The sequence below is a fragment of the Terrapene carolina genome, unplaced genomic scaffold, assembly GCF_002925995.2.
Source record: "Terrapene carolina triunguis isolate 2854851 unplaced genomic scaffold, T_m_triunguis-2.0 Scaffold675, whole genome shotgun sequence".
Taxonomy (NCBI): domain Eukaryota; kingdom Metazoa; phylum Chordata; order Testudines; family Emydidae; genus Terrapene; species Terrapene triunguis.
Window position 1 is genome coordinate 292,030 of NW_020665026.1, and position 15,734 is coordinate 307,763.

Below are 15,734 nucleotides of genomic sequence, written 5' to 3' on the forward strand. Positions count from 1 at the left end.
CCAAATATGGTGATCAGTTAGACCCTGAGCATGTGGGCAAGACCCGCAAGGCAGATACCTGGAAAGAATTCTCTGTAGTAATTCAGTGTCCCGTTTCTGCCCACTGGGGATTTTTACAACTGGGAGTCACTGATGAGTCACATGCCATTGTAGGTAGTCCCATTATACCGTCCCCTCCATAAACGTATCAAGCTCAATCTTGAAGCCAGTTTGGTTTTTTGTCCCCCACTGCTCCCCTTGGAAGGCTGCTCCACAACTTCACTCCTTGGATCCTAATTGAGCCTAAACTTGTTGATGACCAGTTTATAGTCACTTGTTCTTGTGTCCACATCGGCGCTTAACTTAAATAACTCCTCTCCCTCCCTGGTATTTATCCCTCTGATGTATTTAGCGAGAGCAATCACATCTCCCCTCAGCCTTCTTGTGGTTAGGCGAAACAAGCCAAGCGCTTTGAGTCTCCTCTCATAAGGTAGGTTTTCCATTCCTCGCATCATCCTAATAGCCCTTCTCTGCACCTGTTCCAGTTTGAATTCATCTTTCCTAAACACGGGAGACCAGAATTGCACAGAGGATTCCAGATGAGATCTCACCAGTGCCTTGTATAATATTAACACTTCCTTGTCTCGACTGGAAATACCTCACCTGATGCATCCTAGGACTGCATTAGCCTTTTTTCATGGCCACATCACATTGATGGCTCAGTCATCCTGTGATCAAGCAACACACCCAGGTCCTTCTCCTCCTCTGTTGCTTCCAACTGATAAGTTCCCAGCTTATAGCAAAATTCTTGTTGTTAGTCCCTAAGTGCATGACCTCGCACTTGGCATTATTAAATTTCATCCCATTTCTATTACTCCAGTTTACAAGGTCACCCAGATCTTCTTGTACGATATTCCAGTCCTCCTCCGTACTGGCAATACCTCCCAACTTTGTGTGTCATCCACAAATTTTATTAGCACACCCCCACTTTGTGCGCCAAGGTCAGTAATAAAAATATTAAATAAAATTGGTCCCAAGACTGATCCCTGAGGAATTCCACTAGTAACCTCCCACCAGCCTGACAGTTCACCTTTCAGTAGGACACACTGTAGTCACCCCTTTAACAAGTTCCTTATCCACCTTTCCATGCTCATATTAATCACCATCTTCTCCAAATTAACTAATAATTTCCCACATGGAACTGTATCAAATGCCTCACTGAAATCCAGGTAGATTAGATCTACTGCATTTCCTTTGTCTAAAAAAAAAAAAAAAATAAAAAAAAATCAGTTAACTTCTCAAAGGAGGAGATCACGTTGTTCTGGCACAATCTACCTTCTGTAAAACCATGTTGTATTTGATCCCAATTACTGTTCACATCTATGTCCTTAACTTTCTTTTTCAAAATTTGTTCCAAGACCCTGCCCACAATTGAGGTCAAACTAACAGGCCTGTAGTTTCTTGGATCACTTTTCCCCCCCCGTTCTTAAAAATAGGGACTATATTAGAAATTCTCCAGTCACGGGGTACGCCCCCTGAGCTTACAGATTCGTTAAAAATCCTTGCTATTGGGCTTGCAATTTCATGTGCCAGTTCCTTTAATATTCTTGGATGGAGATTATCCAGGCCCCCCCGATTTAGTCCCATGAAGCTGTTTGAGTTGGACTTCCACCTCGGATGTGGTAATTTCTACCTCCATATCCTTGTAGCCATTAGCCACCCTGCCACTACCCCTAAGCTCTTCATTAGCCTAATTAAAAAACGAGGCAAAGGATTTGTTTAGGTGTTGGGCCATGCCTAGATTATCTTTAATCTCCACCCCATCCTCAGTGCTTAGTGGTCCCACTTCTGTGTTCTCTTATTTATATGGTTATAAAACCTTTTATTATTGGTTTTGATTCCCTTTGCAAGCTCCAACTCTGCTTGACTTTTGGCAGTTCTCACTTTATCCCTACACTTTCTGACTCCAAGAAGTAGCTTTCCTCACTAATTCCTCCCATCTTCCGTTTCTTGGAGGTTTCTGCTTTCTCTCAAGAACCCGTTTGAGATTCTTGCTCATCCAGCTTGGTCTGTAACCCTTCCCTATGAATGGTTTCCCCTTGCTTGGGATCCAGACTTCAGATAGCGTCTGCAACTTTGACTTAAAGTAATTCCAAGCCTCCTCCACATTCAGATTCCTGAGTTCTTCGATCCACTTCCCCAACTAATTCCCTTCATTTTTTTAAGTTGGCTCTTTTGAAATCAAGGACCCTTGTTTCAGATCTATTTTTGTGTATCCTTCTCTTTAGTTTACGCTGAATTAACTCATGATCACTTGAACCAAGGTCACCCTCTACAACCAGTTCTTCTATGAGGTCCTCACTACTCACCAATACCAAATCTAAAATGGCATCACCATCTCGTTTGTTCAGCAACTATTTGATGAAGAAATCTGTCAGCTATCACATATAGGAAAATTTGGGCCCCACTATTATTAGTAGCATTTGTCCTCCAATCTATAGCTGGGAAGTTAAAGTCTCCCATAATCACACAATTCCACGTAGTATTTATTTCAGTAAAAACATAAAACATAAAAACATTAAAGAGGTCTCTATCCAGATCCGAACTGGATCCTGGTGGTCTGTAATACACCCCAACCACTATATCAGGGGAACCTCTAGAAGTTTTCTTCCCCAAAGTGGTTTTGGCCCAAACAGACTGTCTTATCCATTCCATCACAGTCTACCTCAACATTAACATACAGTGCTACTCCTTTATTTGTTTTTCCTGAACAGCACATACCCTTCAATACCTGTACTCCAGTCATGACTACTATTCCACCATGTTTCTCTTATCCCTATAAATCTGGTTTCACTTCCTGCACCAGTAGTTCTAGTTCCTCCGTTTTGTTACCAGGCTCCTTACATTGGTTTACAAACATCTGAGCTGTTGCTGCTTGGTTTCGCCCACATTCCTCGCCTAATTGGGTACAGTCATTCCACTGCCAGTATCACCTATCTGACTGGTATCAGCACTATCCCTCTTAAATGTTCATTCCCCTACCCACGTCTGTTCCTTTCTTCATTGATACATCTTCTCTTACCTGATTTTCCTCCCTCTCAACGTTAAAATCAGGCGTGGAGGTTACATGAGCATCTCCCAACAGCCTCCCGAGTTCCTAGTTTAAAGCTCTTTTAATGAGTTGTGCCAACCTCCATCCCAGACATCTATTTCCCTCCCTACTCACGTGGAGTCCATCCCTTGAGAACTGTCCTCTGTCCATGAATGCCTCCCAGTGGTCAAACATCCCAAAGGCCTCCGTATAGCCTAATTGCATGAGCCATCTGTTGATCACCATAACAGTCCTCTCATTTAAATCTCACCCAGGTTCCAGTCTTACACGCGCGAGGAATCACTAATCAAAGCTTTCCTTGCTTCAGGGCATGACACAGTTATCCTTCATTTGCAGGTGCGTATTGTCCAGAAAGCAGGATGTATAGAACACAGCAGTCTATTCTCACAGGTGCCCAGCTGAATGAACCTTTCATTCCTGATTTACGCTCCCTACGTTTGCTGATCAAATTTTGTATTAATTTCCCAATCTACTACCGGTACTTACTTTTAAAGATACTCAGTAGGTGTGTTCCCTCTGTATCTTAACCCAGTACATTCCAGGCTACTCCCAGAGGTCAGACTTCACCAGCCATTTGGCTTGTCCACATCACAACCTGAAATCTCAGATGAAAGACTTCATTCTGCTCAACAATCGCAGAAGTCTTCTTTATTTCTCTTTGGATTGCTTGATAAATGGGCGCAAACAATATGCATTTTAATATGCTACATGTATATGTATACATCTAGGAACAAAGAATGTAGGCCATATTTACAGGATAGGGGACTCTACCCTGAGAAGCAGTGACTGAAAAAGGCTTGGGGTCATGGTGGATAATGAGCTGAACATGAGCTCCTAGTGCGACACTCTGGCCAAAAGACCTAATGAGATCCTGGGAGAGGCAAACAGCAGAATCTCAAGTAGGAGCAGAGAGTCTATTTTACCTCTGTATTTGGCACTAGAATACTGTGCCTAGTTCTGGTGCCCACAACTCAAGAAGAATGTTGAATAACTGGAGAATGTTCAGAGAAGAGCCATGAGAACTGTCTTATATAGTGACAGACTCCAGGAAGTCAATCTATTTAGTTTAACAAAGAGACGGTTAAGCGGTGACTTGATTATAGTTTATAAGTACCTATATGGGGAATAAATATTTAATAACGGCTCTTCAGTCTAGCAGAGTAAGGTATCCAATGCGTGGGAATGAAGCTAGACAAATTCAGACTAGAAATAAGGTATGCATTTTTAATGGTAAGAGTAATTAAGAACTGGAACAACTTACCAAGACTGTGGTGGGATTCTCCATCAAGGACAATTTTTAAATCAAGATTGCATGTATTTTCTAACAGATCTGCTCTAGGAATTATTTTGGGGAAGTTGTATGACCTGTGTTAGGTAGGAGGTCAGATGAGATCATCATAATGGTCCCTTCTGGCCTTGGAATCTATGAATCATGCAGCAGTGGACTGGAACATAGTAAGATCATGAGTCTGGGGTCAGTGGTGCACAAACTTTTCCAGTTGTGTACCCCCCCCCACCACTATTAATCGAATCTGTCCGCACCCCTCTCCTCCCCCACATTAATGCATAGCCAAGGCTTCCTCAGAAGTGGGGCTTGGGCTGCAGGCAGAGCTGGGGGCGGAACTGGGGATGGGGGAGTAGCAGGGGCTAAAGGCAGAGCAGGTCTGGGGGCAGAGCCAGACTGGGGGTGGAGCTGGGCCTGTGGGCAGAGAGGGCTGAAAGTATGGCACTCGCTCTCCGTGGGGGTGCTGGCCTGGGCCCCACCGCGTGCCCCCATGAACATTCCTCCACGCCCCACAGTTTGAGGACCACTGGTCTAGGCATTTGATTCCAGCCAGCTTCAAACTTGCGTTAAAGGAGACTGGCAGGAAACTGCTATTATGCAAGATCAAAGTGCAATCACTGAGCAGAGTTATTATCCTCTTATGCCAGTGAAAGAAACCTGGAAACTGAATAAAAATTGATGAAAAATTCTGATTTTTAAAATTCAAATTAAATACACTTCAAGGACGACATCCTTTGTTAAGATCTAAACTTATTTTAATCTATTAAAATCATTTAAATTAAATAAAAATAGTATTCAAGCAGGACAGGTATGCTGTCAAAGTTTTAAAGAAAGTCCAACCCCTGAACCGGTGGAAATCACAGGCTCAGCATCTGGAAACCACAGACTGAATATCTGGAAACAGAGTTCGTTGACGTGCTAAACAGCTTTTGTCAGCAGCAGCAGCATAGTCTATTTCCTTCATTTCAGTTTATCCAACCAGTTCAGTTCAATAGTTAGTTCTTTCCAAGTGAGAAACTGACTAGAAGTTTTAATAAAAAAGCGTGTTGCCCTCTTCCAACCTATAAATAAAAATGAGGTGAGAGAGGATATGGTCTACTAGTTCTAAAATATTGCAGGATAGGGTGACCAAAAACAATCCGTTCGATTCACGAAATATAAATATTTCCTTTGTTTAATAAATCAGTTTTAAATGGTAAATGCTTCGATACGTTTTTTCTTATGTATGCAGCACATTTAAGATAATTTTATTCAACCAATCATTTGAAAATGCTGGTTTTGTGCATTTTTAATTCCATTCCAATTTCCATCCAAATGCAGCTCAACAATCGTCAGTAAAAAAAAGTTAATCTAGTAAATAAGAAATGCTTCACTGTTTTCTAACAATAAAAAACAGAAATTAAGAATCTGAAGTTTATGTTAAGCTATATAACTGCTTAAATAAATGTGTATAGATACAGTGTTGTGCTGGTGAACAAAAAAGTAATAAATTACACCAACCATTGAGAATCTTTAGGAAAAAGGAGTTTAAAAAGTACAAATGCAAAATTAGGTTGAAACTGATTATTTAAATCAATCCACCATGCAACAGGACATGGAGATGAAGATCAACATAGAAGAAGTGCTGTTTGTACAAATGTAAAAGGTTGAGAACTTATGTGCAAACTCATGAGAGAGAGACCATCAGTTTAGATTTTTTTTAAAAATAAGAATCACGCTTCACTGAATTTTTACCTACTATTGACACCAGAGACCCCTGTACACCTCAAAAAAAAAAGAGAGAGTGAGTTAGTTATCCAGGTATCTTCAGGGAATCTCAAAGCAATATTAATTCAGTCACAATATGCGTAAGTGTTTGTACTGTTAATTTATGTACCATATATATCTAATATGGTTAACACTGCTGTGGGAAACTAACTCTGGATTTCAGTCTGCTTCAGTTCTCAAACTTTCCTTTTTTCCTTTTAATGTTGTTGGTTAAAACCCAAACAGGGGAAGGAGAGAAGAAATATAAATTGAGTGTGGCTGCACATTCAAGTCACTGGAGCCTTTATGTCAGGGCTTAAAAGTTTGCCAGTCACTCACTAGCCAGGGGATGATGCATGAGCAAATGAGGAGGGCCCCTTCCCCAAGGAAGTTCAGGGATGATGCGTGGATGAAAAGCCCAGCCCTACCCCAACTGCTTACCGCGATTCCTACCAGGTTGCTGACTATGGACCCAGCTTGTGGGTTCTATCATGAGCCTCTGGCTAACAGGTCTCAACATTTGAAGGCCACCCCATGCTGGAGGAAAGATGCTCGCCCTCCTATCAAAGCCCCTCCTGACTTAAAGGAAAGGTGGATTCCAGATACTATAATGAAGGAAGACTTAAAACACATCTGATTGATAAAAAGCTGAATTCTCTTACTTTCTTTACAGGCTTTCTATGGCTCTGTCCTTCAGCACAGCAATGTCTGAGCACCTCACAAACACAAAAGTTTATCGTCACACCACCATGACCAGGACGAAAAGCCTTAGTCTCACTTTCCAGATGGAGAACTGAGGCACAGATTAAGTGACCTGCCCAATGTCAATGTCTGTGACCGTCCGGATGAGAACCCAGATATCCAAGTTCCAGTCCAGTGCCTTGATCACCGTCATCCCTTCCTCCCAAAGGTGCAGTAAAGTTAGCTCTTCTGTTCACTTTCCAGGTAAATGCAAATCTACTTTTATCCGTATAACAATTATGTTGTTAGAACGCTACATGGCAAAATACCAATTTAAAAAAAAAAAAAATAGTGTTGACACTCTGCTCATCTGTTTTAGACAGCTCTTTGATTCACTTCCAGGTTTCTCATGCATTATTGAGGACATGAAATTGTCTATTACTCTGACGACTACTTCCAACATTTTATTGTTGAGAAAAAAAATCAAGAGAGTTGGCATGTATGTTCCTCCCAACCTCCTCTTCTATTAGGGTTTGTCTTCACTGCAACTGTTATCTTGAATTACTAATACCCTCCAGTCACACCATTCAAGCTAGTTTAGCTCAAGTGAGGGCAACCACGAACTACACAGAACGATTGGATTAGCAGCCGAGGAGCTTTAACTCAAGTCACTGAAACCCCAGCTCTGGATTCAGCAGCACGCCAACTCCAACTCTCATCCCTGACAGGGCACCTAGCTTGAGGTTAAAGGACCACTTAACTCAAGCAAGACATTTGTGGGTGTGGGCAGGAGTTGGGTGAGAGGCAACACTTAAGTTATATCTTGAGCTACCAAAGCTGTGAAGACAAGTCAATGACAGAACAAGAAGCAGTGGTCTCAAGTTGCAGTGGGGGAGGTCTAGGTTGGATATTAGGAAAAAACTTTCACTAGGAGGGTGGTGAAGCACTGGAATGTGTTCCCTAGGGAGGTGGTGGAATCTCCATCCTTAGAGGTTTTTAAGGTCAGGCTTGACAAAGCCCTGGCTGGGATGATTTAGTTGGGATTAAGTCCTGCTTTGAGCAGGGGGTTGGACTAGATGACCTCCTGAGGTCCCTTCCAACCCTGATATTCTATGAACAGAGAGCAAATGGGTGTCCTTCTCAGAGAAAGGCAATATACTCTGATTTATAGGGGATACCTTTAAATTGTCAACATTTACCTACAGCTGCCATATAGATAAGACAACACCATAGTATGATAACTGGAATGCCACCAATTTTTAATGTTAACCCTTGCCTAAACACTAAAGGAAGGAGGAGGATTCTTTAGGGTGCTATAAGGTGACACAGCTAAAAGTAATCAGATTAAATTAAGAGACTAACATAGACAGCAGCAAGAGCGACTCAACAGCTATGGCGAACCCAGGTGTCAGGTTCTAGGAGTTTTCATGAGGATGAATAGCTATTCTGAGTCACCCTAGTTACCAGACCAGATGGGTCTCCTTAGCTCCAGATCAAGCGTATCAAAGTTTAAAAAGTCTCGAAGGCAAATGAAAAGGGGAGCATGAGAAAGCCTGGGAACAGCCAGCTCAGGAGGAAGTTTGGGCTGTAGTTACTAACGTGACACCTCCCCCAGCCTGTTTTTGGTCCTCTTTTCCCTTCACCTGTGTATCATTTCTATGCCTGCCTATATTGCTGCTCACAGCTTTCCCAAGCAGTAGCATGAAATGCCACTGGTGTCCACAGTGCTATGCACAACAACAGTGAAAACTGATCAGAGACTTGTCAATTTCATGGTGGTTTAGGAAGGCCAAGAGCAGCTGACTCAGCCAAAATTGTGTTGATTTACATTTGCAACCATTAAGGGCTAGTTTTGCTTTGTTTTTTTTAATAAAAAATGAAAGTTTAAATTCTGCAAAAATTGATGACAATCTTTCCTTGTTATAAGTGAAAGTTTCCTTCTGACAGGTGGATGTGTCAGGTCCTGTTTAATCTGGATCAAAGTTTCTGAGGCCGAGCATTGGAATCCTGGCATGCTCTAAGGCAGTACACAGCCAGTGGATGCATGGCATTGATCCAGGAAGGTTTGGAAGCTGGAGAATTGGTACAGGGTTGCGGTGTGGATGAGACCCCACAGGTTAGTTTGCTCAGATCCGAAAGGGAGAATCACTGTACCGGGGTGGTTATTGAAATGTTCAATACATCAATAAATCTCTCCAAGCAGTGCTTTGCAGAATGCTGAGTGTGTGGAGCACACAATGTATGAAAGCAGGTTATGGGACAGGGCAGGGGAGAAAGCAGAAGGGTCATTAACCCCTTCTGAACAGATTTTTTGTGGGATGAAGGAAAGAAGGAGGGATTGAGAAACAGTCCTACCCCTCCTCTCCCCCCCACTATCTCGGACACTGGAAGAAGCCAAATGTATTTTTGAAGCCTCACTCCCGGGGAGATACACCCTAGTCTCTTACAATGTGCACATTCCCAAGGGCTCAGCAAGGGGAGGGCATAACCAGGACATGTATTAACATTTCAAACTGTCTCCCTCCCACAGTGTAGTGAATATCAAGTCATCAAAGACAGCAGTTATACACTGCACTGGAGGTTGTAACACCCAATTTTGAATTGAGTGCAGGAGAAGTGAAAAATTGAATCAAGAAAGCTCCCAAGCATGTGCTTGCCATTCCTATCCTCACCTTACACACAAGCATCAAAACCAACTGAACTGATTCCATTTTTCCCAGAAGACTTTCACAACTGGGCCAGCACCAAGGGAGAGACTTCAGTCTAAAAAGGAATCTTTCCCCCCAAACTTCTGTACATAAATGAATACGGTAGTTTTGCTCTGTCACTGAAATCCTGCATGGTATTGCTATTGGTAAGCAAAGAAATGGAGGAAAGGTGGGCATCTCCATCTCAGCTCCCCCACGTTCCTTGTCTGAGCATCTCACACCTGTACACCAATCTCAATGTCCTCTATCATCCCCATTATGCTTCTAGGCTCATGGGGACCAGTGGGGATTCCTTTCAGAACACTTTACTGCCGCTGCTGGTTGATCTGATCAACTTCATAATACAGTAGACCCTCAGAGTTACGAACACTTCGGGAATGGAAGTTGTTCGTAACTTTAATCAAAACATTATGGTAGTGCTTTCAAAAGTTGACAACTGAACATTGACTTAATATAGCTTTGAAACTTTACTGAGCAGAAGAAAAATGCTGCTTTTAACCATCTTAATTGAAATGAAACAAGCACAGAACGTTCTCTTACGTTGTCAAATCATTTTTTTTAAACTTTCCCTTCTTATTTTTTAGTACCTTACGTTTAACACAATACTGTACCACATTTGCTTTTATTTTGGTCTCTGCTGCTGCCTGATTGCATACTTCCGATTCCAAATGAGGTGTGTGGTTGACTGGTCAGTTCATAATGAGGTTCTACTGTATGGTCTTCCCCCTGCCTTCTGATGGGACAGGTTATCTTAACAGACCTCGGCTCTCAACTAGGTTGTCCCACACGGCAGCACAGACCGTTACCCACATTGTTACTGGACAGCCGCAGACAAGCTTTTCTCATCTCACTTCTCAGCAACGCAAAGCAGCAACAGCAGCTTGACTTAAACTGCCAACAGAGTTCTCTAGCTCTCACTAGAGCATTAAGAGCAGCCAAGGACACAGATCAGGTGACTTACCAGCCCTTCTCCTCTTCAGCGTGACATAGGGCAACAGGTCATGGCGCGTGATAATCCTCAGCAGCTGCAGCACCTGGCGGAAGTTGGTCTCATCACAGCGGCCCTGCCTTTCTAGTGCCAGCAGGAAGTCCCGGCCGCTGCGGATCATCCCCCTCTCATAGTCATCAATCACATCCACAAAGAGAAAGGACAACACACGTACGTCCCGGTGGGTCAGGTGAGTGCCCACAATGTCAAACATGCGGTGCAAACTATAGAGTCCATGCTCCCTGTCCCCCGTCTCCTCCGGCCAGGCTTGCGCTCGACTCCGTTTCAAGGTGTCCATCCTGCACGATGGCCGATCCCGCCACGTGCCACCCAATTCCAGAGGATTGGGGGGCTGTTCTCAGCACTGCAACCCTGGAAGATAAAGAGGGCCAACAGGCTGTAATCAACAATTTTGCTGGTTTGTTCCCTAATTACTCTTAGCAGGATACTTAAATGAAAATCGTTGTCTGAATTCCCGCATCAGGAGCAGTCTGTACTCAGATCCTCCTTATCTAGAGTCATAATATTCGTAGTAATTCATTCTCTCTCTCTATACACACACACACACACACACACACACTAATTAATTCTCTCTCAAGTGAAAAGCTCTAGAGAGAGAAAGCGCTTTTCACCTAAGAGTCCCTATGGCGGTCAGTCAGGATTATATTTCCCCCCCATCTGGAAAGTGAGGTTACATAGGCTCAGAGTGTGTTCAAAGGTCAAACAACAAGTCTGTGTCAGAGCTGGAAATAGAAACCAGGAGTCCTGATCACCAGTCCTGTATCTGATCTCCTCTGCCAACTCCTCCTACTATAAAGATGCTGGAAATCACTCCATCTTGCTGTTCACTAGAGACCAGTCTACTGGCCTTCAAGACATAATGCAAAACACAATGTTTAACCGGCTTTGTACTGGGTATTTACAAAGGCGGGGGGGGGGGGGGGGAGAGAGAGAAGAGAAGCTTTCCATGAGGTATCTAGCCAGGTACTGACACTGCTCCCATGGTATCTGAATGACCAGCATGAACATATCTATGGACCAATATAAAGTGCTATATATTATTTTTCATCTAAGGATCTCAAAGTACTTTAAACATGAATTCAGCTTCACAGTTTCCCTTCTGAGGAAGGTGCAGTCTCTCTTTTACAGAGGAATACTCTGGCACACAGAGGGATTAAGCGATTTGCCCAAGGCCATCCAATGGCTAAATAGCAAATCTAGGAAGAGAACCCAGGAGCCCTGACACCTAGTTCCCCACTCTAAATACTAGCACAACCGAAGCATTTCATTTATGGAGCTTAAGGTGGTTTAACTTTTCCTCCTCCCACTCACACCACGTTGTTCAATTCTCATCCTGCTTGGTAGTTTGTCATCTTGCCACCTGCACAACATGTGTAAGACTTAATTTAAGAGAGAGAGAGAGAGAGAGAGAGACTTGGTGCAAAATGTATGGCACAGACTCTATCCAACCCTTCAAGGGGTGGAATATAATTAATTGTATGCAGGTCTTTCATCTGTCATCAGGCCGCCCCACCTGGAGTGCCCTCCTGTGACAGGTTGTGGCATGACAGGCACACCTGCCTCAGCTTCCCTCGTTCAGAGGTCCCAGAGACAATGCAAAGATTCTCTTAGTTCCCATAGCCCTTGTACATTTCATTTATTACAAGAGAAACACACACACACCTGGGCACATAAGTCACAACACCACAGTCTAGACAAAGCATCAAATACAGCTTCAGCAGACCCCAGCTCCCTAGCATCTCTCACTACGCCCTGGCTCTGTCAGTTCTCTCCTGTCCTTGTACCAGAATAGCCACCGTAATCCTTCCAATTGGAGAACACCCCTGTTCTTCCCAATGGGAACCCCTACAACCTTGTTACTGGGGAGCCTTCTTGCCAGGGAAGCATCCCTCACTCCTCTGGGTCCAGCTCTCTGGCCCTGTAAGCCCCTCCACTACTACCCTGCTTTCAGCCCTCCCCCCACCCCTCCAATTTAGAGCCAGCAAGCAACTCTCTATGATGCTCCTTCAGTTCTGGCTCTCTCTGGCTTGGGGATGCCAGCCAGCAAACCCCTCTTGCTGCTCTCCCTGCCTTCAGCCTTTCCCCAGGAAATACCTCCTGCTTCCTGTCAGGACTCCTCCAGTCCCCTCTCTCACCTCCAGTCCAGCTCTCACCTCCCCTCCTGACTGAACCGGTCTGCTCTGACTCATGGGGACTCCCCTTCCTAATCCTGAACAGCCGCAGGTACTGCCCAGCCCTCTTAATTAGCCAAATGGGAGCACCTGTCCTGGCACAGGGGAGGTGAACCTACTTCATTTACAGGGACCAGACTTCCTGTGACACCATCTTTAACGATTATGGTCCCAAATGCCTTCTGGCAAGCATATCTACAAGTTACAATGCCCGAAGTGGTTAGTGCAGAATACAGAAAGGAATTCAAGCAAGTAATCAAGTGAACAGTTAGCTTTTTCCATCCCAGCAATGACCCCTGCACTTAACAGTAGTGCATCCAGCCTATGAGCAGGGTTTTTATGATAAAGGCCATCAAATATATAAAAACCGTTGAGAGCAGCCATTGGTATCACAATGAAACAGCAAGCCCAATACATCAAGTATTAGGCAAGAACCAGTTTGGGTACTAAGCAGGCCCAAACCTGTTTCACTTTTAAAATGAGATGGGAACAGGCCAAGTCACACTGGCTTTCATGACCCCTCCTTGCTTCAGTGAATTTCTAGACTAGCCTACATTACCCATATACCATTCAGTTACGCACACTCACCTGCTATAAAACTGCCCCAAAAGGCTGGGAACTATTGGCCTAGCAGTCAAAAACCTGGCATGCCAGATACCTAAATCTGATGCCCAGACATTACTCCCACGGTGACAGGGGCTGTTAGTGTAGAGCAGCTGATTTGGTAGGTGTCTGCATTTTAGTGTTCTCATACCAATAGCTGATTAAAAGTGGCATTGACTTGTTCAGCAAGGGAGTTGTATCAAGCCCTCAATCTGGGAGCAAGTGGGGAGAGAAGAGGGAATTCTCAGAGCTTTGAGAACATGAACCCTATCCACCTACACATGCTCTGAAAGTGATGAAAGAAGAGGATACCTGGACACTAACATAGCTAAGGAAAGTTGCCCATGGTAGGTTGTTCAGCGTTGAGATCTTGTAAAGACAGGCCCTATCAATATTTAAGTACATTAATGGGACTGAATTTAATCATATTTTAAATAGGTTCCCTTGTTGATATTAAAACTCCATCTTAGATTATTAGAACTGAGAATCTTTTAAAAACCCAGTTTCATTTTTTTTCATTTCTCTCATCTTAACCCAGTTATGGTTTTGTTTAGAATCAGCTGCACTTCCAGGTTCTCACAACAAGGGAAGGTTTGTTTTTTGGGGGGTGGGGGGGGAGAAAGAAAAAAAATGCAACAGGTTTTGTTTGTTTGTTTGTTTTTAAACAAAAGTAAGTTTTAGGACAATTTTGAGTTGAAAAGTTCTCATATGCCAAGACAGCCATAGCTGTGAATTTCTGAACTTACTATTCCCTTTATATAGCTGTTACACCTAACACAAAGTTTGCATATCATCAGCATGGATATTTATAGGCAAGGTAGGCTGCTCGGGGTAGGCAGAGAACGCTTTGCATGCCCGATTTTGGGTCACACACAGTGCAATCTCTGCCCCCTGCTGCACCGGGGCTCTGATGAGAGGCATCTATAAGAGTTAGTTTTGCCTACCTCCTTTCAGAGATCGTCGTCCTCCATAGTTGCTAAGCTACATGGGGGAGAAAAACCCGCATATGTCTGAACTGTTTTAACAGACTGCGCTAGATTGGAAGCAGGCACTGCACAGCACAAAGCACACTGTGGGAACACAAATAATGCTGTAAGAAACTGACAGGGGAACATTTTAAAGACGTTAAAAAGGCTTTTATCAAAGGCTTCTGGGTTTCGGAGTTTACTAAATTAATTTGGGGGGGGGGGGGTTGTTTTTTTGTTTTTTTTTTTTACTAATTTTTGACTTCCCTGTAGCTATCCAAAAATCAGTGGGTTTCGGGGATCTCTCTTTGTATATACGCGTAGTCCTGTTTCAAACAGCACTATGTTACGAGAGTGCAACAGTAGGGCCTATACAGACCAATTCACGTGGAACACCTTAGTGCACTTTAGAAATCACATCCCCGTAGTCCGCATTACTGCTCTGTGTAGACAAGCCCTTAGATATAAGCCAAGGAGCGGAACATCACATATATAAACAAACTGCACTAGGAAAGAGATGAAGTCAACATGAATTGAGTAACCATTTCTGGTGTTTAGTGGATAAATACTGCACTTGTGTGTATGTGGAGGGAGGGATGTTTTACTGGTTAAAATCAAAAATCAGAAGCCCTACTTAAATCTTTTGAAACACAGCTTCTCCTGAAGGAGCTGTGCTTTTACAAGGTACACACTGGACTTAGATGTAGCAACTGTTAAAAGTAAAGATCAAACAATGGAGAAAAAGTTGTTTCAAAGTCCCAACCAAGGGAGTATATAGCAGGGGTAGGCAACCTATGGCATGCGTGCTGAAGGTGGCATGCGAGCTGATTTTCAGTGGCACTCACACTGCCCGGGTCCTGGCCACCAGACCGGGGGGCTCTGCATTTTAATTTAATTTTAAATGAAGCTTCTTAAACATTTTAAAAACCTTATTTACTTTACATACAACAATTGTTTAGTTATGTATTATAGACTTATAGAAAGAGACCTTCTAAAAATGTTAAAATGTATTACTGGTACGCGAAACCTTAAATTAGAGTGAATAAATGAAGACTCGGCACACCACTTCTGAAAGGTTGCCCACCCCTGATATATAGGTTGCCAATTAAAATCTTAGAAAAAAGACCTCCTCCCCCCCACCTCCGCCTTCTTCCACCTCGACGACTTTTCAAGGTCCCTTCCAGTTCTAGGAGATAGGATATCTCCATTTATTAATTTATTTATTTATCCTGCTCCTGTCTCTCAGGGCCCACCTCCAGCAAGAAAATGACCATGCTGAAGCACAGTTACATAACAGTTGGGGACCGATATGCTTTAACTGTCAAAAATTTGTACCACAGAGGAGCCCCTCTGACTTTTCATGCTGTCTGGGAATTAAGCTCTTCCAGGGCCGCTATGGAATCCTCATGCTCCAATTAAAAGTGCACGTGTGCGTGCACATGCACACACACACACACACACTTCAAATAAAGTTA

The 15,734-nt window shown here is 43.4% G+C and overlaps 1 protein-coding gene across 1 annotated transcript in view; it reads right to left on the minus strand.

Moving 5' to 3' along the window:
• The window catches only part of DEDD (death effector domain containing), a 37,603-nt gene that overhangs the window by 9,027 nt on the left and 12,842 nt on the right, over positions 1–15,734 (minus strand). Inside the window, exon 2 of the mRNA XM_029913493.1 lies at positions 10,473–10,871. Coding sequence (XP_029769353.1) covers positions 10,473–10,797 — 325 coding nt within the window. The 5' untranslated portion in view covers positions 10,798–10,871. The remainder of the gene's footprint in view (positions 1–10,472; positions 10,872–15,734) is intronic.